This window comes from Cnephaeus nilssonii (assembly GCF_951640355.1).
Source record: "Cnephaeus nilssonii genome assembly, chromosome: X".
In the NCBI taxonomy this organism is placed as follows: Eukaryota; Metazoa; Chordata; class Mammalia; order Chiroptera; family Vespertilionidae; genus Cnephaeus; species Cnephaeus nilssonii.
The window spans coordinates 90,661,685-90,687,266 of record NC_137071.1 but is presented as its reverse complement, the minus strand read 5'-3'; the positions used below and the strand labels follow the sequence as shown (position 1 = coordinate 90,687,266).

At 42.8% G+C, this 25,582-nt stretch overlaps 1 protein-coding gene across 4 annotated transcripts in view; it reads left to right on the top strand.

Annotated features, from left to right (window-relative positions):
- Positions 1-25,582, top strand: part of MAMLD1 (mastermind like domain containing 1) — a 111,936-nt gene that overhangs the window by 47,314 nt on the left and 39,040 nt on the right. For 3 of the 4 annotated variants that reach the window (XM_079765312.1, XM_079765311.1, XM_079765314.1), the window contains exon 2: positions 9,391-9,550. The exons of the other annotated variant lie outside the window; for it this stretch is intronic. In XM_079765312.1, the coding sequence (XP_079621438.1) occupies positions 9,455-9,550 (96 nt within the window). In that variant the 5' untranslated portion in view covers positions 9,391-9,454. The remainder of the gene's footprint in view (positions 1-9,390; positions 9,551-25,582) is intronic. 4 annotated transcript variants of the gene reach the window in all.

Genomic DNA, 25,582 nt, shown 5'->3' with positions numbered 1-25,582 from the left:
AAAATTTTACTTTGTTTTCTTCTATGCGTTTTATAGTTTTAGCTTTTATGTTCAGGTTTTTTATCCATTTTTGTATATGGTATGTAGTAATGGGTCCAACTTCATTCTTTTGCTTGTTATTATACATTTGTCCCATTACGATTTGTTAAACAAATTATTCTTTCATTCACCAAATAGTCTTGATACCCTTTTTGAATGTCAATTGGCCACAGACTTGTGGGTTTATTTCTGGATTTTCAAGTCCATTGGCTTATATGTCTGTCCTTATGCCAATACCATATTGTTTTTTATTACTGTAGCCTTATACTGTTTTTACATTGGAAAGTATGAATCTTCCAACTTCTTCTTCCTTTTCAATATTTTTAATGCAATCATATGATTGTTATTCTTTTGCCTGTTAGTATGGTGGATAATGTGGGGTGACTTTTGAATATTGAACCAACCTTGCATCCCTATAAAAAATCCAACTTGATCATAGTGTATAATACTTCTCATAAATTCCTGAAACGTTAAGTATTTTTATGTCTATATGCATAAAAATATTAGGCTGTAATTTTCTTATTTTATAGTCTTTGTCTTTGCTGACAGTAACACAGTGAATTGGGAGGTGTTCCTTCCTCTTGATTTTTTAGAAAGATTATGTAGTATTGGTGATAATTCTTTAAACAGTTGGTATAACTCTCTAATGAAATCATCATTCCTCGGAGTTTTTGTTTTCTGGAGATTTTTTTAAGTTATTAATTTAATTGCTTTAATAATTATAAGTAAGGCTAGCAAGGTTATTTAATAATGGGGGAATTATGGTGGTTTGAGCTTTTATTTATATATTTATTTTTTAATATATTTTAAAATCTTTATTAAAATGTTGTTGAGAGTATTACAGATGTCCCCCTTTTCTTTTCCCCATTGCCCTCCTCCAGCCAGGTTCTTTCTTTATCTTTAACCTATGGCATTATCATTATGATGTATCTTAGTGTGGGCCTGTTTGGGCTACTCTTGTTTGGGATTCTCTGCACTTACTGGACTTGTAAGTCTATTTATTTCACCAGATAGGGGAAGTTTCCTGTCATTATGACTTCAAATAGGTTTTCAATTTCTCACTCCCTCTCTTCTCCTTTCAGCACTCCCATGATGCCAATGTTGATATGATTGAAGTTTTACTAGAGACTCCTTACACTATCTTCATATTTTTGGATTATTTTTTCTTTTTGCTCTTCTGATTGAGTGCTTTTTGCTTCCTCGTATTCCAAATCACTGATTTGATTCTCCGCCTTTTCTACTGTGGATTCCCTGTGAGTTAGTGTATTCTTCATTTCTGACTGGTCCTTTTTCATATCTTTGACATTCTCACTAATTTCCTTGAAAGTTTAACTAAGATCCTTGAAATTATAAGTCCCTTGAAGCTCCCATTAAGATCCTTGAGCATGCTTGTAATCATTATTTTGAATTCTGTACCTAATAGTTTGCTTCCATTTCATTTAGTTCTCTTTCAGGAAATTTCTTTTGTTCTTTTTTTTTGTGACAGGTATTTTGTCTCTACATTTTGGCTGCTTCCCTGTTTGTTTCTGTGTATTAGGTAAAACTGCTATGTATCCTGGAATTGGTAGAGGGCCTTGTTTAGTAGATTTACTGTGGGGCCCAGTGGCTCAGCTTCCCCAGTCACCTGAGCTGTACACTCTAGGTGCACTCCTGTATGGGTTGTGTGCACTATCCTGTTGTAGTTGAGCCTTCATTTCTGTTGGCATCATGGGGAAGAACCCCCAGGACAATTGTCTGTGAGGACCAGCTGCAAATACAGTGGAAGAGCTGCTGTGCAGGAGGTACCCCTATGCAGCAGGACTTGCTTCAGTGGGGCTTTGGTGCTTGCTGAGTCTGCTCCTTGAGTGTGTTGCTCATGGATGTGGTAGACTTGTAAACTGGTATGGTCTGAAGCTGTCCACCTGGTGCAATGGCTCTGTAGCCTCCCAGGAGGTGCAAAGTCAGCCACTTTCTGTGCCCTGCCTGGGGCCACCAGGGATGAGCTAAAGAACGATCTGCAGATATCTGCTACTTGTGTTGATCTTGGAGGTGCCCAGGAAATGCCAATCTGTGAACCTTGGCAAGATACTGCTAGTCCAGGCCTGGGACCACTTATTGAGAGTTATGGGTCATGCTGAGTCCACCTGCTACTTGTTTGAGAGATTTAAGGAAAATCTGAAGCCTGAAACAGGACAGGTCATTCATATGGAAAAGCTACTGCAAATAGCTTGGGTGGGGCTGCAAATTGGGTGGGGTGGGATCTTATGGAATCACCAGGGCAGGGTGAACAGTGTGGGCCATGTTGATGGAGACTCAGATATGGCACCTGACAGTCAGCTCTGTGGCAGGGCAGGGGTGGGGTGTCTCAGCAGAGGAATAATGACCTCTGCCAGCACTTTTGTCTGGGAGAAAGCTGCTCCCCAGTTGTTGCCCTAATGCCAGACAATTTATGTCCCTAAATCATTTAAAGCTGCTGCCCCAGTGCTGCAGCTCAGAAGGAGTGAGTTCAAGTAAGTCCTTGCATGGGTCCTTTAAGAGGAACTGCCTAGGCCTCTGGCTGTCTCTGCATCACTCAGCCACATCCCTGATGATTTTTATAGCCCGAAGTTACAGAGGCTTATCTTCTTGACATTGGAACCCTGTGTTGATGGTTCTGGTGTGGGGATGGGACCCCTTGTTCTCCTGGGAGGCCTCCTCAGCCAAAATAACCCACCTGATTTTAAACTGCCACACATGGGTGTCGGACCAGCCTGTTCCATATATCCTCCCTTCCTACCAGTCTCAATGTGGTTTCTTCTTTAATTCTCTAGTTGTAGGGCTTCAATTCATCCAGTTTCAGATGAATCTGAAAGATGGTTGTTCTGTATTTTATTTTTTTTTTAAATATATTTTATTGATTTTTTACAGAGAGGAAGAGAGAGGGATAGAGAGTTAGAAACATCGATGAGAGAGAGACATCGATCAGCTGCCTCCTGCACAACCCCCACTGGGGATGTGCCCGCAACCAAGGTACATGCCCTTGACCGGAATCGAACCTGGGACCTTTCAGTCCGAAGGCCGACGCTCTATCCACTGAGCCAAACCGGTTTCAGCTTGTATTTTAGCTGTAATTTTTATGTGGTTGTGGGAGGATGTGAGTAACATGTTTACCTATGCCACCATCTTGGTCCCTGGTCTGGTAGTTCGAGCTTTTAGAATAATTGTCCCGTTTCATCGAATTTATAAATGTATGTGTATAGAGATGGTTTTAGTAGTCCTTTAGTATGTTTTACATGTCTAGAGGGTCATTAGTAATATTTCCCTTTTCATTCAAATATTGATAATTTGTACCTTCCCTTTTTTTTTTCTTTGTTACTTTTGCTAAAGGTTTTTCAGTGTTGTTGTTTTAATTTTGTTAGAGAATTCCTTTTTTTCCAATTGGGTTTCACTATTTTTTTCTGTGTTCAATATCATTTCAATGACAATATCTTTTTAAAAAAATATTTCCTTCCTTCTGTTTGCTTTGGTTTTATTTAGCTGTGCTTTTTTTTTTTTTTCTCCTTGGATCCTTAGGTAGAAACTTCTATGATTGATTTTAGACCTTTTCTCATTTCTATTGTAAGCATTTAGGGCTATAAATTTTTCTCTCAGCATAGCTTTACATGTATCCTACAAGTTTTGGTATATTGTATTTTTATTCAGTTTAATATGTTTTTTATTTTAACTTATTTTTTAAGTATAGTTAGCAAACATGTTTGGGGTGAATTATACCTTTATTTGTACCAATCTCTAATTAAAATTACCATTTCCTTCTATTATGGATGTAAATAACAAACCATAGTAGTTGTACTAGTATGTGACTTTGTCACCAAAGGAAATTACAGATATTTTTCACATCACATTACAGTTACTCCATATACCCTAAAATATAATTTATTTGAGACGATGTATTTGATTTCATATAAGCATTATTAGAGCTAAAGGAAGATATAAACAAGTGGAAGCATATACCATGTTCATAGATTAGAAGAATTAACATCATTAAAATGTCCATACTACCCAAAAGCAATCTACAGATTCAATGCAATTCCTATTAAAATACCAATGGCATATTTCACAGATTTAGAACAAATATTCCAAAAGCGTATATGAAACCATAAAAGAACCCGAATAGCCTCAGTAATCTTGAGAAAGAAGAATAAAGTTGGAGAGATCACAATAACAGATATCAAAATATACTACAAAGCCATTGTAATAATAATTTTTTAAAAAGCCGTGTATTAGCACAAGAACAGGCAAATAGGTCAGTGGAACAGAACAGAGCCCAGAAATCAACCCATGCCTTTATGGTCAATTAATATTTACAAAGGAGACAAGAGCATTCAATGGAGTAAAGACAGTCTCTTCAATAAATGGTGTTGGGAAAATTGGACACGTACATGAAAAAAAAAATGAAACTAGACCACCAACTTACACCATACACAAGAATAAACTCAAAATAGATAAAAGACTTAAATAAAGTCACAAAAACCATAAAAATCTTAGAAGAAAACACAGCCAGTAAGATTTCAGACATCTCCTGCAGCAGTATTTTTGCTGATAAGTCTCCTAGGGCAAGGGAAACAAACAAACAAAAAAATAAACAAATGGGACTTCATCAAACGAAAAAGCTTCTGCATAGCAAAAGAAACCATCAACAAAATGAAAAGGGAGCCCACTATATGGGAGAACGTGTTCACCAATGATACATCTGATAAGGGGTTCATTTCAAAAATATATAAAGAACTTATACAACTCAATACCAGGAAGACAAACAATCCAATTAAAATATTGGGCAAAGGACCTAAATAGATATTTCTCCAAAGAGGACATACAGAAGGCCAATAGACATATGAAGAAATGCTCAACATCACTAATGATCTGAGAGATGCAAATTAAAACTGTAATGAGGTATCACCTCACAGCTGCCATAATGGCTACTGTCAATAAATCAATAGACAACAAGAGCTGGTGAGGATGTGGCAAAAATGGAACCCTACTACACTGTTGATGGGAATGCAAACTTGTGCAGCCACTATGGAAAACAGTATGGAGACACACAATGTTATGTTAGTTTCAGGTGCACATCATAGTGACTAGTCATTTACATGTCTTATGAAGTGATCACCACAATAAGTCTAGATCATTGTATTATTTAAAACTAGAAGCTTGGTGTGTGAAATTCGTGCATGAGGGGGGGTCCCTCAGCCCAGCCTGCACCCTCTCCAATCTGGGACCCCTCGAGGGACGTCGGACATCCCTCTCACAATCCAGGACTGCTGGCTCCCAACCACTTGCCTGCCTGCCTGCCTGATTGCCCCTAACCTATTCTGTCTGCCAGCCTGATCACCCCCTAACTGCTCCCCTGCCAGCCCAATTGCCCCTAACTGCCCTTCCCTGCTGCCTTGTCACCCCTAACTGCCCTCCCTTGTCAGCCTGGTCACCCCTAACTGCCCTCCCCTGCCAGCTTGGTTGCCCCTAACTGTCCTCCCCTACAGGCCTGGTCACCCCCAACTACCCTCCCCTGCTGGCCTGGTCACCCCCAACTGCCCTCCCCTACAGGCCTGGGTCCCCTCAACTGCCCTCCTCTGCCAGCCCAGTCACCCCCAACTGCCCTCCCTTGCAGGCCTGGTTCCTCCCAACTGCCCTCCCCTGCTGGCCTTGATCGCCCACAACTGCCCTCCCCTGCCGGCCATCTTGTGGCAGCCATCTTGTGTCCACATGGGGGCGGCCATCTTTTACCACATGGGGGTGGCCATCTTGTGTGTTGGAGTGATGGTCAATTTGCATATTACCTCTTTATTATATTGGATTATCTTGAAATCTCTTTAACTCATTAATTTTTTAAAAGCGTGTTGACTTTTCAAGTGTTTGGAGATTTTCCTGTTGTCTTTCTGATATTCTTTTCTAATTTGATTCCATTATAATCAAAGAAAACACCACATATTATTTCAGCTCTTTAAAAATATTGTGGATTATTTATAGTCTAGAATAAATCTATTTTGGTATATATTCCTTGGGTACTTGAAAACAATGTAGTTTTTACTGTTTCTTTTGTTGTGAATTGTTCTATAAATGTCAATTAGATCCTATTAGATGATGGCATAGTTGAGTTTTTCTATATTTGCTAATTTTCTGTCTAATTGCTCTATTGATTGAGAGTGGATATTAATGTCTCCACCAAAAATGTGAATTTTTATATTTTTTCATTTCAATTTTTCTCTTTTTTCATATATCATGTAGCTCTTTTGTTGGTACATGCATATTTAGGATTATTGTGCCTTCTTGGTGTATTGACCTTTTTTTTATCATTATGTAATGCTCCTCTCTGTCCCTGGTCATTTTCTTTGCTCTGAAGTTTATCTGCTATTTTTATTTACATTTTCATGATGTATCTTTTTTCCATCTTTTTATTTCAACCTGCCCATATCATTATATTTGAGGTGAGCAACTTGTAAAGAGCATATAATTGAGTCATTTTCTCTTATCCATTCTGCCAATCTCTGTGTTTTAATTGGTTTTAATAGATGATTTTCACTTAATGTACATATTCATGTTAGTGCTTAATTCTGCCAATTTATTTTTATTTTCTGTTTATTCTCTGTTTTTGTTTTCTGTTTTCTTTTTCCTGACTTCGTATGGGTTACATGAACATTTTTTAGAATGCATTTGAGGATTCATGTATAGTGTTTTTGCATTAATGTTTTAGTTCACCATTTTTAGTTGTTGCTGGAGGTATTACATCTATACATAACTTTATGACAGTCTACTGGTGTTAACATGTTACCAGTTCCAGTGATGAATAGAAATCTTTCCTATCTTCTTACCCTTCACCCTCCTCTTTTTATAATGTAACTGGAGGCCAGTGTACAAATTTGTGCACGGGTGGTGTCCCTCAGCCTGGCCAGCGATCAGGGCCGATTGGGGCCAGCCAGCCGGGGGGAGGGGCCACGGGAGGTTGGCGGGCCAATCCCCCCATCAGCCTGATGGGGGGGGCCGGCTGGCTGCGGGGAGGGACTGGGGGACTTGGCCAGCCATGGGAGGTTGGCTGTGGGATCACAGTGACCACCAGGGGGCAGCTCCTGTATTGAGCATCTGCCCCCTGGTGGTCAGTATGCATCATAGCAACTGGTCAACTGGTCATTCTGGTCATTCAGTCCTAACGCTTGCTTAGGCTTTTATATATATAGATTGTGTTACATATATTTTTCAACATGCATTTAGAACCACAACATGAAATGTTATAGTTGGTACTTCAAGCATCAAAGATAATTTAAAAACTTGAGAGGAGAAAAGAAGTCTGTATTTACTCATATTTTTTTCTTTTTCCATTTTTTCTCCTTCTTGGTGATGTCTAAAATTCTTTCTTTAATAATTTCCTTTTTGTTTAGAGAACTTCATTTAGCCATTTTCTTAGGAGAGGTCTGATGTTAACAAATCCTCTTATTTTTTATTAATCTGATAAAGCTTATTTTCATTTGGTATAGGATTCTGGGTTGACAGTTCTGTTATATCAGCACTTATTTAAATCTTCTGTTTTAGCTTATAATGCTCCAGCAGGGAGGGGCCACCATCTCATTTCTGCCACGTGGGTATAGAAGTTCAGGTTTCCCACTTAGTCTTCATTGACACCAGGTAGGTTTGGGCTCCTCATTACTGCTGAGAAGTGGTGACAGTTCCAGTTCTCCACTAAGCTTCCACTGATGCCACCATGGCTGGAATGGGTAGGACTGTCTCATTACTGTTACCCATGTGATTTCCACTGACATTGGCAGGGATGAGATGTGGACTCATTACCTGACTCTCTGATACCAACTACTCTTAATACCAACCTAGTAAGGACAGGGAGAGATGAGTCATTACTGCTAGATGGGGTGGCAGTCTAGGCCTCCCTTGACTTTTGCTGATGGGATTTGGGGGGCCACACTTTTTTCTATGGTGGTTAGCTGAATTAGAGCCATTCTTATATAAAAATCGTCTGTCTTGGCATGCTGCCCCTTTCCTGGTACTTTGTCTAAAGAGAACAGGATTTTGCTGAGGCCTTTTTGTCTGTGCCCATTGGTGTTTTGGGTTGTGGCTTCTTCAGGTCCATGTCTGGGATCTTTGAGGTAAAAAGAAAACCCAGGGAGCTCACCACTATGTTGTTCCTCAGGCCCCACATTTCCTATCCAGTTTACCTTTATATCACCACCTTCCAGTGTCTTCTTAAGTTTGTTTTATATATAATTAGAGGTCTGGTGCATGAAATTCATGCACAGGTAGGGTCCCTAGGCTGGCTGGTGACCAGGGTCAATCAGGGCCTTCCAGCTGCCGGCCAGGGTCTTCCTTCGTTCCATGCCACCCCCTGGTGGTCAGCACATGTCATAGTGAACATTTGAACAATTGAACTCCCAGTCTCCCGAGGGGACAATTTGCATATCAGGCTTTTTATATATATAGATGTCTAGAGGTTTTAGTTGTACTCAGTGGGAAAATGGGAAAAGTACTTCTCCATTTTGTCAAAGTCAGAAGTCTAGACATTGAAATTTTAGAACCTGATTCTATACTACCAAGGAGATTAATGAGAAGGAGCATTTCCCTCATATATGAATCCTCAGTAGGGCTCTTATTTCATTTCTATATCATGAAAAACAAGTGAAACCAAACAAAAAGTAAAGAACAGTTTTACCTGAGTTTGTACATGTCTGCTCATCTGTTATGGAAGGTATACATTGGGGTGGCCACGATCACAGCCTGCTCATATAGTGTGGTTTTTTTAAACCAGTGCACTGTGGTTTCATGAGCCCCTTCCAACAGCCATTGCTTCCTTCCACTGACTGTCAGGATTTGAAATGTTAACTCACTTAGCTGGGTGTTAACATGGACAGGAGTAGGAACTGCTACTTCTATGGGCCATATGGCTTGCTCTAATGGAGCTGAAGGGGCCAGCTGTAAACCATCACCTGGTCTTAACCAACAGGGTTTCCATATAAGAAAGCTGTGTCAAGAACAGAAGAGCCATTCCACAGACCTCACCACATACCATGCAAAAGTAAAGCCAGACCTAGGACCCACATCTCCTGCCATTAGCCCAGTGTTATTTTAGTAAAATCAGGCTGCTTCTCCAGCCATCCCTCAGCTTTCCAGTGAACTTTGCTCTGCCCCATGGCCATCCTAACCAACTGCCTCACAGTAGTGCCCCTCATCTGTGGAAGAGGGAGGGGATCAATGAGATTGGTGGGATGGGGAAAGCGACAGGAAAAAGAATGTGGCTAACTTCACCCAAACCTGTCCCTCAGAGTGAAAGACTGTGATTCACGGGGTCATTGGTCTCATCTTCATATCTGAAAGACAGTGTACTTTTTGTCTCCTAAGCCCTGTGTCTAGGTCGTTTGGGAAAGCACCTTGGAGAGTCAAGAATAAAATTGCAGGTCAAACAATGGATGACTGGAAAACTCGGCTTGTAATCAAGAGCATGCTTCCCCATATCGCCATGGTGGGAAATCGTCAGGAGCCCAGAAAGCTCCAGGAATCGGTCAGACAATGGGCTATTGGGGGGTGGGGGGTGTTGAATGCTTCTAATCTTAAACTTGAATGTAAGATGTATTATTGAAATTCTCTGTACAAATTGATGGCAGGGAACCAACTTAAAATGGAAAGAGCTGGAATCTGACATAGAAGAGATCTAAGAGATGAGCTGACCCTACCCCTTGTGAGTTTCTGGAAGAACAGGACATACAGTCCAAGGCTCCATTCTGGACTCCCAGTCCAGTGATCTCTGCAATGCACCCCTTGAAATGGAAAGAGAGGAAGAGTGAAAGGGAAGAAATGCCTACTTTTTCTCTTCATAGAAATCAGGAGTGTGGGAATGACAGGCACTAGATGTATTGCATTAGCTTCCTAATATCACTGAGAATAGGAAGCCAGTAAGTCGGGTATAGAAAGATATTTCTATTAAACTCTTTGGCCTTTACAAGTATGTCCTTTTAAAAACTCATTTGACAAATTTCTACTTTCCTCGCTTGGAATCCAGACATCATCTACGTGTTGGAAAATCAGGGTTAAGGTTTCCAGCAGTAGGTCTAGGATCCAGAATGACAGAAGGGGCCATGAAAGCCATTGGTTAGTTGAATTTGACAATAAAAGCCTGCATCATCGCCAAACTACCAAGATTGGCTCAGTTAGTAAGAGTTGCAGCAAACACAATGGTTGTTATCTCAGTGTATTAGGTCTACAGACCTAATCTCTGAAATTAATAGAGCAGAGAGGAAATGGCTCTTATAGAGCCGTGGGTCTGCTTCCTTCCTGTTCAGAGAACTAGGAGCTCAGAGTTCTGAGATAATGTCATTTCGCATAACTAGAGGGCCTGGCTTCTCCAATCCCAAGGGCAGTCCACTTTCAGTAAATTGGTTTTCTATTTAGTCTAGGATTCTCATATGTGCACAGGGTTGAGAGCAGATTGTTGAAGTTTTGCTTCTCTTTTTTTCCTCATTGTCTTTCACAAGATATTGAGAATGTGGTACCAAGTTGAGTATATAGACATTTACAAAACTTTGTTTGCTGGAGTTCTAGCTCTCACAGAGATGGTAGACAGAGGAGATGGCAAAGATGGAGCAATTAATTGGCCAGTGGTCTGTCCTCCAAATTGCCAGCCCTTCTGCCTGGGATTTTCTAGAAGGCAATCTCTAACCTCCATCCCAATTACTGTTTTGTTATTTATCTTTTATAATCAACAAACTCTTGGTAATGCATCTAGAGCTCATGATTAGTTTCAGCATGACTTTCAGTTTCTCCTTTGTGTCACACTTGTTTCCATTCCTTGGAGGAAAGGGTGGGTAAATTGTAGTTTCAAGGGTCCTCTTCCCCTTCTCCTCAGGGACCCTACCAATACCCTTTTAAAAAGTGTGACTAGTAAGTAACTTCTTTGGTTTTGATCAGTTTAAACCTCCATGTCAGAAGGGTTTTACTTAGATGGGTCTTTGGAGTGGTCATCTGTGCCCTCACTCTAAAGACGTTACCATTGCTCATGCCATTTCCGGGCTTGACTTTTCTTTGTATGTGACCTTTAGAGCCCTTTGTAAGCCTTGCCCAAAATTCACCATGTTACTTTAGAGTCACACGTTGTGCTTGATCGAAATCAGCCCTTCTCCCTCTTCTTATGGCATATCTTATTTTCTGCCCTTGGCTCTGCGTGGCCTGTTTCTTATAGTCCAAGCTATTAGAAAACCCAGGATTTGCTGCAGTTGAGGGGATTAAAAAATATGTCTCACACTTACAAAAGCCACTCTTCTAAATGAATCCTCTTCACAGTAAAAACAAAACAAAACAAAAAATATTTGTATTCTTGGAAGATGCATATGGTCTCTGACAGAATGGCAGTGAGGGTACCCATTCCATTGGCCCAGCCTGAGAGGTGTACATGGAATCTGGCCAAGTCAGGCACTGCTGATACCCTCAGCTGGCAACCAGGGCAGCTCTTGGTTTGAGCGCAGCTGACTGTTCGTGGCTGGTCAATCCCTGCAACCTCAGGAAGACACCTGGTGCTAACATGAAGCTCTGCTACATGTGCTGAAGAAATCAGCAGTCCAGGTGTTTGCTGACTGAGGGACATAAATAGATGGATTAAAAGCAGAGGGGCCTGTCAGTTCACCATGAAACCTGCTGTCCAACAAGTTATTGCAGGGCCCAGAATGATCAGCAGCAAGAGGTCCTTTGCAGGAGCTTGTCTTGCACTTCCAGGGTGTGACCTGAACTGGATCTCAGGTGTTTCTATTTCTTGCTCTCCCTCTGATGCTTCCTAATGTCTAGGGACAACACCTTGTACCCCAGATCCAGGGAACCATGTACATATGAAAGCACATCCCTTACACCACTCTCCTCCATTCTGTAATCATACTCAATATGAAAATATGATTTAGACACTCAGCTTACCTGGTTCTCTTGTCCTTTCCAAAAATCAAACTAACAACAACAAAAACAACCATGTTTCAGATCTAGGTCTGTAAATAAAATTCTCAGTCCCAAAGGAGAATTCATGTAAACAGCCCTGGGATTTCCATGTGAATAATTGGCAGACCACTTGCAGGAAAACATCCATCTGATGTGATGATTATTCGTGGCCTAAGACCAGGGTTCAGGACACCTGGATTCTAGTCTTGCTTCTGCCCCTAACTACCTATGGGGCTTTGCCCATCATTTGTCCTTGACAAGATCAAGTGAACCAGGAATAAGAATAGCCACATTTAATTGAGCATTGACTAGGTGTCAGGAACTTGCTAAGCATTTGGGGGGCATTATCTCCTGTAATCCTTAGAATAATCCTGAGATGAAGAGGATGTCTCTAGGAACTGAGGCTCAGAGAGATTCAACAACTTAGCCAAAGTCACCAAACATTTGGGCATCCACCCAAGGTTAAAAAGGCATCCAATCTCTAGTTAGTATGTGCAGTTTTAACGGGAGGCAGAAGGGGAATGTTTGGTCTTTCCCTTTGAAATTAAGATATCCATTCCTCCCTAGATCAGTGGGTTGATTGAGTACTAGTGGGAGAATCTCTAAATTATTAACGCTTTTGATGGGAGTGCTCCAGAGCTTGCATGGAATTGGAACCCAGTATACACATCACACATCATCTCTCTTTCAGTCGACACCTCACTGTAAGTGCAAATCTTTCCTAGCTCTGAGCAGCCACCTATTCTGGTCACAAAGCAGTGCCAGACAAAATGGGGTAGCTGAGGGCATTAGACAGACAGTTGGAGAAGGAAGGAGATACTGCTTATTGCTCATTTTCTGTGTCTCATCATTTTATGACAATAAATGGTTCACTGTATAGGTTACAGTGAATTGGCATAATGGGTATTCCTTCTGAGCTTCCCAACTATTCTCCGTCTTGATGGATGAGGACACTAAAGTCTGAGAAATCCAGTGACCTGCAGAAAGATGCCCATCAAGCAGGTGGAGAGCTATATCAAGTGTCCTCATTTGGGTTGTCCCTAGTGCAGCCTGCTTTCCACCCACAGTATGACCAAAACTAACTCCTCACCCCTTCTTCTTCTTACCTCTAAGAAGGATGAAGAAGGAGGAGAAAGGAGGCCTGAGTGTAAAAGGGAATGTGGAGAGTTAGATGGCTACAAAAATACTGGCCTTGTTTTAACTGGCCCTCTTCTTTAGACTGATAAACTTAGTAATGGCCAGCAGAAAGAGGTCTGTCCATGTCCTTCTGCAGTGTGTGGTTGGGTTTAGGTTCTGTATTCAATATCCTTGAGGGCACATGCTTTTCCTTGTAAACAGAGCATAGGAGTCGGTAAGGAGACCTTGAATCTGATCCCAAGGATGTAACCAGTGCTTTGTGATGCCTTCAGCAAGTCCCTTCCTTGTAGAGGCCCCATTTCCGGGGTCCCTCCTATGTGTCAAGCCCTGGGCTAGACCTTGGACGACAGCAGTTCACAGACAAGGAGCAAACAATTTCTAGGCTGCCTCCATTGGGAACAACTCTGTCCTGTTCTGTAATTCTACTCGTCCTGCTCTGCAATGGTGAGGAGATGATGGTTGATGACTCTCATGTGAGGTACTTTGTACAAATTAGCTCATCTCTTCCTGTGACAGAGGGATTAATATTTCCACTTCACCACTGAGGAGACTGAAGCTCCGAGACAATAGGGACTTTTCTAGTGTTACACAGTCAGTAGGCAGGAAATTCAGACCACAAACCCACACAACTTGATTCCAAAGCTCTTTCCCCTCTGCTGCTTCCCATTCCCATCTTATGAGCTCAGATAATTAGGCCTTCTGCAGGTTGGCATGACACTTGGGGGTAAAACGGAGTCCTAGATTACCTGGAGATTTTATTACAGTGCAGATATCCAACAAACAGAGCAAGAGTGGAAGCATCTTTATTTCATCCTGATGGCTCACTGGAACCTTCTGGCCACCACAATCTACTACCCAGTCTGAAAACAGTGAGCCAGGCTGATTAAACACCCCCACATGGAGGTCAGAACAGTCAGCTAGGACCTGGGCTGAGTTGTCTAAACAGCCCTCTTGGAATCCCAGAGAAGAAGGCCAGTGTCCCCTGCTCCATGGAGGCTGTGGGCATGTTGCAGATGTGGCTCCACCTCCAGGCACCAGGTGGTCCAGGGACAGGTTATGGGAGAGGTTGTTGTTCCTGACACAGATCTTGCATGAGTCTCTGTGTTTCAGCCTCTGCACCAGTAAAATAGGGTTAATAATCTGACCTCTGCCCACGTCAGGGTTTCTGGATTATGATGAACAAGAAGTGGATATAAATGCTGTATAAACCACACAGGGCATAACTTCATTAGCAATTTTTTTTTTAATGATGAGAGGTTGGAACTGGCTCAGAAGGGCAATGGGAAATGTTTGTCTTTCCTACTCAGGTAGAAACATACATGACTCCTGAAGATATCTCAATCTCATCAACAGCCCCACTGCACTGAGGAGAGCTGGATTGATGGTGTAGCTCTGAGCATTCTAGGTCAAGGCTTGCAGTGCATATGTGCCTTTCTATTTTGGGGCTCCTCCCATGGAGCAGGCAGCTGTTCGCTCCCTTTGCTCCCTCCACCTCCTCCTGCAGTAAGGATCCTTTCCTGCTCTAGACACCCAACCAGGGAAGGCCACCTGTCAGAGGTCTTGCATTCAGATGGATCTCTCCTGCCACAGCTGAGCACTGCTCAGCTTGCACCACACCACTGAGCTCTGCATCTGGGTCCTACCTGAGTAGCCCAGTCCACCAAACCATTGACCTGAAAATCACAATCTGTTTGAAGGAGGTGATGTTGAGAGTGGGAGTTCTGTTTGACAGCTGGCTTCTGCTGGCATCTGGGAGCTTGGCATTGCCTATTTCTGGATTTCCAGGAGCCTACACTGGCCTTGTCTGCATTTCTGCCTGGCTCCTGCCCCCAGCTTCCTTGAAATTAGGCCCAAGGTGATAGGTGTCCAGAGCTTGAACTCCCTGGGGGAGGAGAGTAGACACTGTTGGACCTTAGGTCAGGGCTGCAGAAGAGCTTCGCTGAGCTGAGGCTCAGACACCATCTTTCTCTAGCATGTGTGCAAACCGGGAAGTCATCCCTAGGATGTGGGTTTGGGACTCTCCAAACTCTGGGCTAACCTGTGACAGCTGAGACCCCTTGCTTTTGCTGAAAATCCCCAACTGGAGAGCTCAATGTGACTCTGCTTGCAGACAGATATTTGGTTTGTAAGCTGCCCGTAGAGTGCCAAGTTCCAGAACTCAGGATGAGGGAAAGCATGTGCTCCTCAGGTCTGGGTTACAGATTTTTATTTCTACAGTCGACATAGAATAATTTGTCCAAGGCTTCCCTCCTCCCCTTTTGCCTGCTTTCCTTCTCCTCCCCTTCCTTCCTGCCTTTCCATTCTCCTTCTCATTTCCTGCCTCCCCTCTCACCAGATCTCCAACCCCCAAAGTACCAAAGTTAGATAGGCAAGCAGGAGCCACAGGCTGCTGGACATGTCTGCTGGGAACCCAGACCCAAGGATCAGGCATACCTGCCACTGCCACTACCTCCCACCCCCCTGCTTCTATAAACAAACTTGACTTTGTCTGCTTCCCTCCAGTGCTGTGGGCTTGGTCACTCTCCTGACTCCTCATCCAGAGCTGCTTCTCTATTTGGTTGCTTTCTAAGGCTGTCAGGTTGCATAGCCACTCCCATGACCCTGAGATCTCCTGCTCTTACGTCCTTCTTTCCATGGCTTGGTACCTGGCACATAATAAATCCTCAATAAGCATAGGCTGCTGTTTCTCTTGGCTAGAAATCATCCCAGCCACTCTTTTGTTGACCCAAGAGGTCAAGAACACACAAAGGAGAAGGGGCGTGTCCAAGGTCATTGGGCCAGTTAGTAAATTCATTACAGTTTTAGAAAAGTGGTTGTATCTTGGCCTTGTGCTGGAAATGGGAAAAGAACAAGATAATTTGCAGGAAAACTTTTGCTCCAATGGCTAACTTAAATCTGCATATGCCAGCTGAGCCCTGTTATGAGGACAGGCACTCTGGAGGTACAGAGATGAAGAAGAAACAGTCCTAGCCTTCAGAGAGTTGTTTTGTGCAGACAGGAAATGCAGAAGCCTAACATGGCAGCCTTGAGGTTGGCCAGAGCACCGACCAGGCTGAGAATAGAAGGAGTAGAAGCTGAGGCCATATTATCATAGAGACTCATGAAGGCCTGAGGGAGGTGGGTATGCTTTAATCTGCTGAACAACATGAGCATTGCTCAAGAGTATAGAAAGGCTGGATGAACAAGACAGAGATGGGCATTGTAGAGAAGGTGTTTTCTCCTTTCACTGGAACCTGCTGAGCACCCACCATCAGATGCTCAATAATAACAACTGTCATTAGTGAAGGTGAAACATGGCACTTAGGAGTACTACATATCTAATCCAGCTCAGAATTGGTCATCTCACTTGTATGATGGTCTAAATCTTGAAGCTTTATAATTCCAAAAATGTTGCTTACCACTCTCTTGTGACAGTAGGACTATGTGGCCCTCTGAAGTGTGAGTGGGGCAATTTGGAAATAACTATTTCCCTGGAGAAAGATGCTCAGCTCATGCTCTAGGTTAAGGTTGGCAAACTCTGCCCCAATGAGCTAAATCTGGCCCACAGACTGTTTCTGTAAATAAAGTTTTATTAGCACACAGTCACACTAACTTGTTAACATGTTGTATACTACAGTTGCAGCAGAGGCCACATGGCCTGCAAAGCCTAAGATATTTACTATTTGGGCCTTTGCAGAAAAATTTTGCCCTCCCCTGATCTAGGTCACTGGGCTTTGGTTCATTTTTTCCAAGGCCATAGCTTTCCCTAATACATAGGTACTCCCCTCTGTGCTGCTTGAGAGAAAATCACAGATCTTCACACCTCCCCAAGTGTTCTGTTTCCTCTCCTCTGTCAAAGCTGGTCCAATCTCCACTCTAGATCCTGTCCCTTTTCCAGACACCTTGCCTCTGTAACTGGTCCTTATCCTTTTTGCAACATCCATTTCTCCCTCTCCCATTAGCATCCAGAAAGACATTTTACAGACAGATCAAGTCAATCATTCCTCTGCTTAACCAACCAATGGCTCCCCACTGCCAACAATTTACAATCCACCCCCTTCCCTATGGCCAGCAAAGCCCTCTGCAAGCTCACATCTGCTTGCTGGGCTTACTGTGCACCAAGCCCACTGGCCACCTGCCCTTCCCTGGAACACACCAAGAGCTCTCCCCAGGACCTTCTCACTTTTTCCCACTTGCCTGGAACCTTCTGCTCCCAGCCTATGTCCTGGACTGCATTAGATGTCCACTTAAATTTGTCTTCTTCAGAACAGCCTGCTGGCCACTCTGTCACATCACTGTTTCTTCATTCCTTTGAAGAATACTGCTCACACTCTGTTCTTGTTCTTCTTGTTCACTTACTTTTTTTCCACTAGCGTTCCAGCTCCTTCTTAGTCTGGTTCACCACTTGCTTTTCTAGTGTGTGCTCATTATGAGGAGGATTTCTATTCTGGGACTCCTAGAAAGCCCTGTTTTGTACAATTAGAAGCTTTCATCTCTGTAGTAGACAGAAGTCCAGTGCCACTTTCTCTAGTTGCCTCTATTTGTAGAATAAACTTCAGGAACTGAAGTTGTCTAGTATTAGGGCTGTGTCTGTGTGACACTGTCAGAAAATCTGAACATTTTCTTGCCTCTTTTCCTTTTTCAAGTCAAGCCTTTGGAGTTCAGAACAATGAACTTGGCTGATATAAAATACCTCCAGGAAGCCAGCCTCCAAACACCAACACCCAACATCTGCTTTCTGAATATATGGCTTCAAAGAGCTAAGTGTACAGTAGCTAACTGCTGCCCATCTTTTTTTTTGTTAGCCACATGACAGTTAAGGAACTTAGAAATGCCTTGCCCTTTCCTGTAGTTAAGTCTGACATAAAATTGCTTTATTGGCAACATTTTAACAAATAAAAATCTCCCATGTTTCTACAAGTAATTCAGCTTTAGTTTTCCAGGTTAGAAAAAGATAATTATGATTAACTGCAAGGAGACAGTTTTGAGGTTTCTGTTAATAACACATTCAAAGTGAGTCTTCTTCCTCTGACCCAGTCACTGGAGCTTCTTAAAGAGGTAATGAAGGAAAGACATATCCTGTATAACACTCCCTCATCATCAGCACCTCTTCCACCACAATCTCCACCACCTATCTCCATCACTACCACACCTACCCTCACCTCCATTACTATCACCATTATCTATACCAGCACCACACACACACACACACACACACACACACACACACACACACACAGCGGCAGGGGGTATTGACTCATTCCATGATGCAATCGCAGAAAGAAAGAAATATTTTTAGACAGTCATTATTTTCAATATGTAACCTACTCCTGTTGCTGTGTGCTTTGGGGATGTGGAACATCAGCACATGTGTGTGGCCAAAATTAAATTAGGATTCATTACAAGAAAGGACAATATCACTAACTGCACACCTTTCAGAAAAGATAAGTTTGGCTAAGAGATCTTTTACTTTGTGGAAGAATTTACTGAGGATTTCCTTTCAGTGGCAAATTCTTGTTGCATTTTATTATGATTTGGTTTACAAAAGTTAGCCTTACACACAGCTATTCAGGAGTGCAGCCAATGAGTAAAGGCAGATCTGCTTTGAATGGCAAATGCTGCTGAATAAACCATGTTAAAGGCTATTTTAGGATCACCAAGAATGTGTTTGCATTTTCAAGAGTGAGAAGATGGAGAATATTTATTTGGTATGTAAGCCATGCCAGGCATTGTACTACTTTACATGTATAAGCTCATGTGATCTTTATAACAAATTTGTGAGGCAGGCCTCACTCTCCTCATTTAGGTTGTACAGCATTTTGAATGTATTAAATGCCACTGAATTGTACACTTTTAAAAAGTTTAATTTTATGCTCTGTGAATTTTACCTCAATTTTTAAAAAAGGACCTAAAACATTTCACAATGTATGCATATGTTAAATCATCACATTGTACACTTTCAGAAAAAATAACATTGTACAACCTAAATATATTCAATTTTTATTTTGTTAATCATACCTCACTTAAGGTGAAAAAGAAGAGGACCTAGACCATGGGGAGGTCCTCTCTGGACTGATCTGATGCTTTTATGACATATTATTTCCAAGCCTCTGCTTCTATGGCATTCTAGAGCTCAAACAGCCTGGCTCAAAAATCTAGTAACTGGAGTAGGTTCATCTGTGGACTGTTAGATTTCAGAGCCAGAATTTGGTGCTCGGGGGCTAAAATGTACTTATTCTGTAAGTATGACCATCTGAATGCACTGGACTAACCAGGTGTCTTAGGATTCTTTTCCCACCTGCACAGCTGTCATGAAAGTGAAATGCCTTTTGCCATTTTATTTAACTCATTGTTGGGGGCACACACAGATGCAAAGTCACTTGTGCCTAAGCTTAGAGACTTATCCTTCAAACCTTCTAAGACCTGGTATCTAATTTTGTGCATTTAACCTTATATTTTCTTTCAAAAAGAGGGCCCCCAAAATCATATAAACTTCAGTTCCCACAAAGCATAAATCTGCACCTGGGTACAGGGAAGAAGGTACTAAGCAATCAGCAACTGTTTTTCTCTTTGCCACATTTAAACTACTCAAGTTGGTGCCCTGGAGATGGGGAGCAGTGCCTCCTGGAAAGTCAGGACTGTTATCTTGGTCCTGATACTACCATTGCAATCCTATGGGGCCTTGCTGTAAGGAGAGATAATGTTTGACCCAGTCATAAGCAGAAGTCTTAAAGATTTCATGGATGGAAAGCCAGGGCTACTCCATATGGTATGTAATTTCTACATACTCCAAACGATCCCTTCTGCCCTCTTCATATATAGAAATCCAGGTCTGCGCAGTGGCCCTGGCTGCCTCCAACCTCAGCTCTGCCTCCATGTTTCCCCTTCCCTGTATGATTTTGGCCTCATCAGCTTAATTCAGGTGAAACACAGATGACGCTTTTTAACCTGGGTCCTGAACAGACAGAGTTTTCTGAACTGAAAATATGTCCTTGGCTTTGAACTTCAGCTTCTATTACAGCCTCCAGACAGCACCTGCTTTATCTATAGGCCAGCCTTGCCAAGTCCATTCAGCAATTTGAAATAAACTATCTTTTTCTTCTCCCCCAAGTAACCATCTTCATCCCATGAATAATGCTACATGGGAATGTGTTTGTAGACCAGTTCAGGGTTTCTCTCTAAGAGGTCAAACTGGGTGTCAGAGACACTGGTCCATGGACACATGTCTTCCTAGCTCTGGGCCTCACCAGCTCTAACATGAGTGGGAGGGACCAGCCTGTCTCCAAGGCCCTGACATTCTTATAGTCCAGGAATAGAAGGTTAGCACTCAAGAAAGGCTTGTTTAATGACTGATACTTCAAATCTTCTCAGGGGGTGGTACAGTATGCATATGAGTTTATTAAATGCATATGCAGCTATAGGTTTAGGGCTATTGTTAGAGTTGCCAATACTTCCAACTGGTGTGCTTACATTACAGAAAGGGAACACAGTGCTAGAAAATCCCCCACCCAGGCCAGCTTGTTTGTGCATTTGTTGGGGCCACCACTCAGATAGCTCTGCTTGAAGCTTGTATAAGTCACAAGTCCTCAGGTTGGGATGAGTGCTGTAGACATTGTGGGGAAACTGAGAGCAGTGGGTGGTGGTAAGCAGCAGGAGGTGAAATTTTAAGGCAGCACTGCTGATTGTCAGGTCAGTGCCTTCAAGACTAGGCCACTCACCCTACCCCACTCCCACATGATGTGCCATCCTAGTGGATGGGTCCATATTGATCAAAGAGCAAATTGAGGTCCATACTGTAGGGCAATATGGCAGCTTGGGGACCCAAGGCTTGGATAATAACATCAGTAACAATTACTGCTCCCAATGTGCATGTCTCAACAATGCCGTGAGGCACACACGGCAGCCTGAGCACATATTTTACAGAAGAATAAATTGAGGCTCAGAGAGTGGGAGTGACTTGCCCACAGTCACACAGCAAATGGAAGAGCTAGGGCTTAAATGCAAGTCTGGTGTCTACTCCAGGGCTTTTTCCTCCACCCCACCTGGCCTCTTCCTGCATTGGGTGCTGAGCATGCAGTCTGTGGGCTCGGCAAGCCAGAGGCACCAAGAAATCCCCTTCTTATGGGCCAAGAATCTTGCTCCAAACCATCTGTTAGCGGAGATTCGTCCTTAAGACAAACTGATTCCTCTTGAAGCCAATCAGCATTCAAGGCTCCCTGACATTCCCAGCTACCCTGAGATTCTCCAGAGCCTCATGTCCTGCAATTCTGGAAACGCTGAAAATCCTGACTGTTCTACAGAAAGGTCAGTTTTAGTTTGTGGGGACATTTTTCTGAAAAACAAACATGCAAATGACACATATGCCCACATATAAGCATTTATACTATGTACACAGATACTAATTTGATCCCATGTATATATCCAGGCATATTCTTTCTCTCTCTCCTATTCTCTCTCTCTTTCTGTAAACCTAATACTGATGCAGCATTGTCTTATCTCTTCTGGGACTAACTACACCATGTCCCATAATATTTTTATTTATTTCTTCTGAGCAAGTATACTAGGGACCACTTTTGTCTCCGAGGGCTTGAAGTCCAATCTAGTTGGCAAACATCATTTTCTAGGGAACTCATAGGGGTGTTGATAGAGAATGGATGCACTTGTGAGAGAGAGATGAAAAACAAGCAAGCAGATTGGCCTGAGCCGAACTAGAGGAGGCACTTGAGAAAGAGAAAGGGGACAGTAATAAACTATTTCCCCTTTTTTGACTATTTTCCCCAGGACCTACATGCTCAGTGCCCTCTGGAGGGATAATGAGGCTCACTGAATTCACCTCTCCTGGATATCTTCCACCTCCTACATTCTTACCTAGTAGGACCTGTGCATATTTTTACTGGCCTTTCATTGGTGTCCATGTTAAACCTCCAGCTAGAGTGTCCAAAATTAAGTGATTATAACAGCCTGACCGACTTCTTTGAGAAGAGTAATATATTTATGTATATTATATTCTTTATCTCCATATGCCCATTTGATGAGTCTGGACTTTACTCTTATAATCTAGACCTTTTCCAAGAAATATTTGCCCTTTGTGGCATTCTGAACTAGAAGTATAGAAAAGGGAAGACTTGCCAATATGTCATTGTTCACAGAGAACCAGAAATAATATTGACTTCAGAGCTGAACTTGGTCCCAATCAGAAGGGTTGCCTTTGTTTTATCATTATTTAGGGGGTGGGGAAGCCATCACATGCTTTTAAATGCATTTTAATGAGTGTTTATAAAGTCGTGGTGATCACATTGGTGGCTTTGTCTGCCTGATTATGAAATGGGAGTCTTTAGGCATTTGTGGATAGAGATAAAGTCATTCCTTTCTTTAAAATACCAGAGAACCACCCCTCCCCTCCCAGTGTCCTCCCTCACACACAACAAAGGCAGGACCTGTGAGGTCTCAGGCTGGGAGTTGGGACACGTGTGGTCTACTGTTGTCATTATATCTTATCTAGTTGTATGGCCACAAGCAAATCACATCCCATTCTGTTTTGTGTAAAAAGAAGAGGTTGAAATGTGCTCTCTAGAAATCCTGCCAGTGTCTGCTGGTTTACTTTTCTTGTAAAAAGATAAATTAGAAATTTCAGTGAGTGGGCAGGATCATGTGCAATAGATGGCCTGAATGAAGTAGGGGTTGGCTGGTAGCTTGGACCAATAGCTTGCTGTCATGGAGTCCACAGAGACTGGAAATGGCACATGCAAGAAGCTGGAAGGTTTGTTTAGAAGAGTCTGAAAGCTTGATTGGGACCTTCCATCCCCAAATGCAAAGTTGATAGGGGAAGCCATTCAGGAGTAGCAAGCTATCTGCTGCATTTGATCTAAAATGTTGGCCACAGGAATCAGTCAACACCCAACCCAGGAAGGCAGACCTCAGCCCATTACCCACTGGTCCAGGTGACTCAGTGAAGGTGTCAGTGTGTACTAAGCATGGGAGACAGCCCAGCCATTTCCTTGCAACTGAGATAAGTAACAAATCATGGGACTGTGCAAGAGGAGGCACTAAGGCAAGCCTATATCTATGGGAAAAATTAACTGGATAATAGATTTCCACACCTCACCAATGCCTGGTGAAAGCAGATGCATTTAGAGCAAGGTTGGGTAGTTTCATGTAAATGCAGCCACCTTCCCGAGCCTTGTTTAAGTTTGGCTGGAGTTCTTGCCAGTCAGCCAAGGTGCTGTAGGCCAACTGTTGAAAGCTCTCACTATAAAATTCCAAATGCAAAGCTGCACAGCTTCTAACAAAGTTGAGTCTCCTTTAAGTCCATTGAAAAAGGAGAACTCAGTGCTCTCTTGGGCAGCACATATACTGAAAAAGGAGAGCTCAATAGAGGCTCCCATCTGCCCCTCTGCTGAAACTGCAGCCTTGACTAGCAACCCTGTGCACCCAGGGACAATAAGACCAGCCTGTCCTCTGATTAGACATGCTCCCAAAGTATTCAATGAGGTGAGCAGCTGTCCAGCTGCAGACTTAGCACAGCAAGAGTAGCACCTGCTGCAGCAATTGGATCCACCAGCATTGGGACTGCCATTAACATCTCCCAGGGGAATCCTGGTGTCTACTTTGCTATTGAGGAGCTGGTTGGAATTGGAATTGAGGGGGGAATATTAGCTTGAATGCACTGATGGGTGCCTTGAAAGTTGGATACCCCTGTCCTTTGCAAATGGTTCCTAATATTACTTTTAGCATCCCGGGGTCACTCCCTGCTTTCTCTACCTCCTTCAACCTTAGTCCCAACAGGTTAATGGAATACCTACCATTAAATGAAAGCTCCAGGAGCACACAAAATCTGCCAGGGATTCCAGGACACTGCTACTCATAGCCCCTGCCCTCTCTTCCTTCCTATCCCCAAACCCCATCCCTCCCCTGCCTGACTCTATATAGCCTTCACTGTCATTAAATCTGTCTTGCAGTCTAAGATATTACAAACAGCACATTGGGACCAACCACTGCCATTTCAGACTCTCTACAGACTCTTTACAGTGTGTAAAACCCACACTGTAATTCCTTATTGATCCATTTCATACATGTCTATTCAATATATTGGGTTTCTTTGACCTTTTTTGGCAGAATGTAAAAGAGACCAAATTTCAGTTTGGGACCCAGTGACTTGTTGGTGAGATGCTCCATACTGATTGAATGAATGGACAGGAAAATATGTGACCTGATCATTTCAAAAGAAATATGCAAGTCCCCTCAGTCAGAGTGGTGGAGCCTGTTCTGTAAGGACGAGGTAGTCAGTGTCCTGCCCCCTTGGTGGATTAAGGCAATGGGTCTGGAGGCAGCTGAATGGTCATGGAGGGGCCCTGCATCTGCCCTCCAGTTGAGCAACTCTGAGCAAGTCCTGCCCCCTCCTGGGTCTCAGGGTCCCTGTCTTAAATAGGACAGGGTTGGACTCCCAGGGTCCTTCTAGATCTACTAGGTGCCCCCAAATCTGTCCCATTTCCACATAAGAGTCAGAGCAGCATCATGAATGAGAACTAAAATTATGCTCATTTTACAAATGAAGAAACTGGGGCTCAGAGATATTAAGTGCAAAGGCAAAGACTTAGGTGTTTCTGCCTTGGGACCAGGGCTCTATGCCACGTTGGCTCCACTGTGCTCTGGGCCAGTGGTTCTCAATTTGACTGTCCACTTAGAATCAGCCAGAGAGCTTTGAAATTTTTCAGAAGCCTGGGCCCCACCCCAGATGATATTGAACTAATTCATTTATGGTGGGAGAGCCTGGGAATCTGGGTGTCTATAAGTGATTCTGATGTGCAGCAAGGTGTAGACATGTAGATCTGGGCGATCTCTTATGATATTCAGTCTGCCGTGAGAGTCATGATCACTGTTGTGCTAGCAGGTGGCTCCACACAGCTGTTTACTCCCCTGTGAGCCAAATATGAGGGGACAGTACTGGATGTCTCAGTAAGATTGCCAAAGCTAAAAGGGGGTTTCTTACATGAAAAATGCTTGAAGAGAAATGTATCTGTTAGACTGTTGGTATTTAGGTGATTTTCAAGCCCCTCTCTACCCACTCATATTCCTTCAATCCACTCCCTTTCCCCGTTACTTGCAGGTCATAGCCATTAACATGACAACTACAGGTGATACAGGTGACTATATAAATCTTGAAAGAGTATGAAAGAGTAGGAAATACTGCATTTCTAATTGCTTTGTTCCCAAAGATATGCTTTTATAAAATGGTAAGCAGCTCCCCAAGGTGCATATCCCAGATTGGGGTCTTTTCCTGTTGTTTCATATCTCCCCAACCTGAGGATGCATCTGCAGAGAAGAATTTCTTATTTAAATAGCTTTGTACTTTTTTGCACTACAAGTCATTCTCATTAAAAACAAACAAGCAATACAAAAATGTGGAGAATAGAAAGGGAATTGCCAGTCCTCCCCAAGAGGTCACTGTTCCAAATGATTGCATATATGTTTTCCCAAGTTATTTTTATATGCTCATACCAAT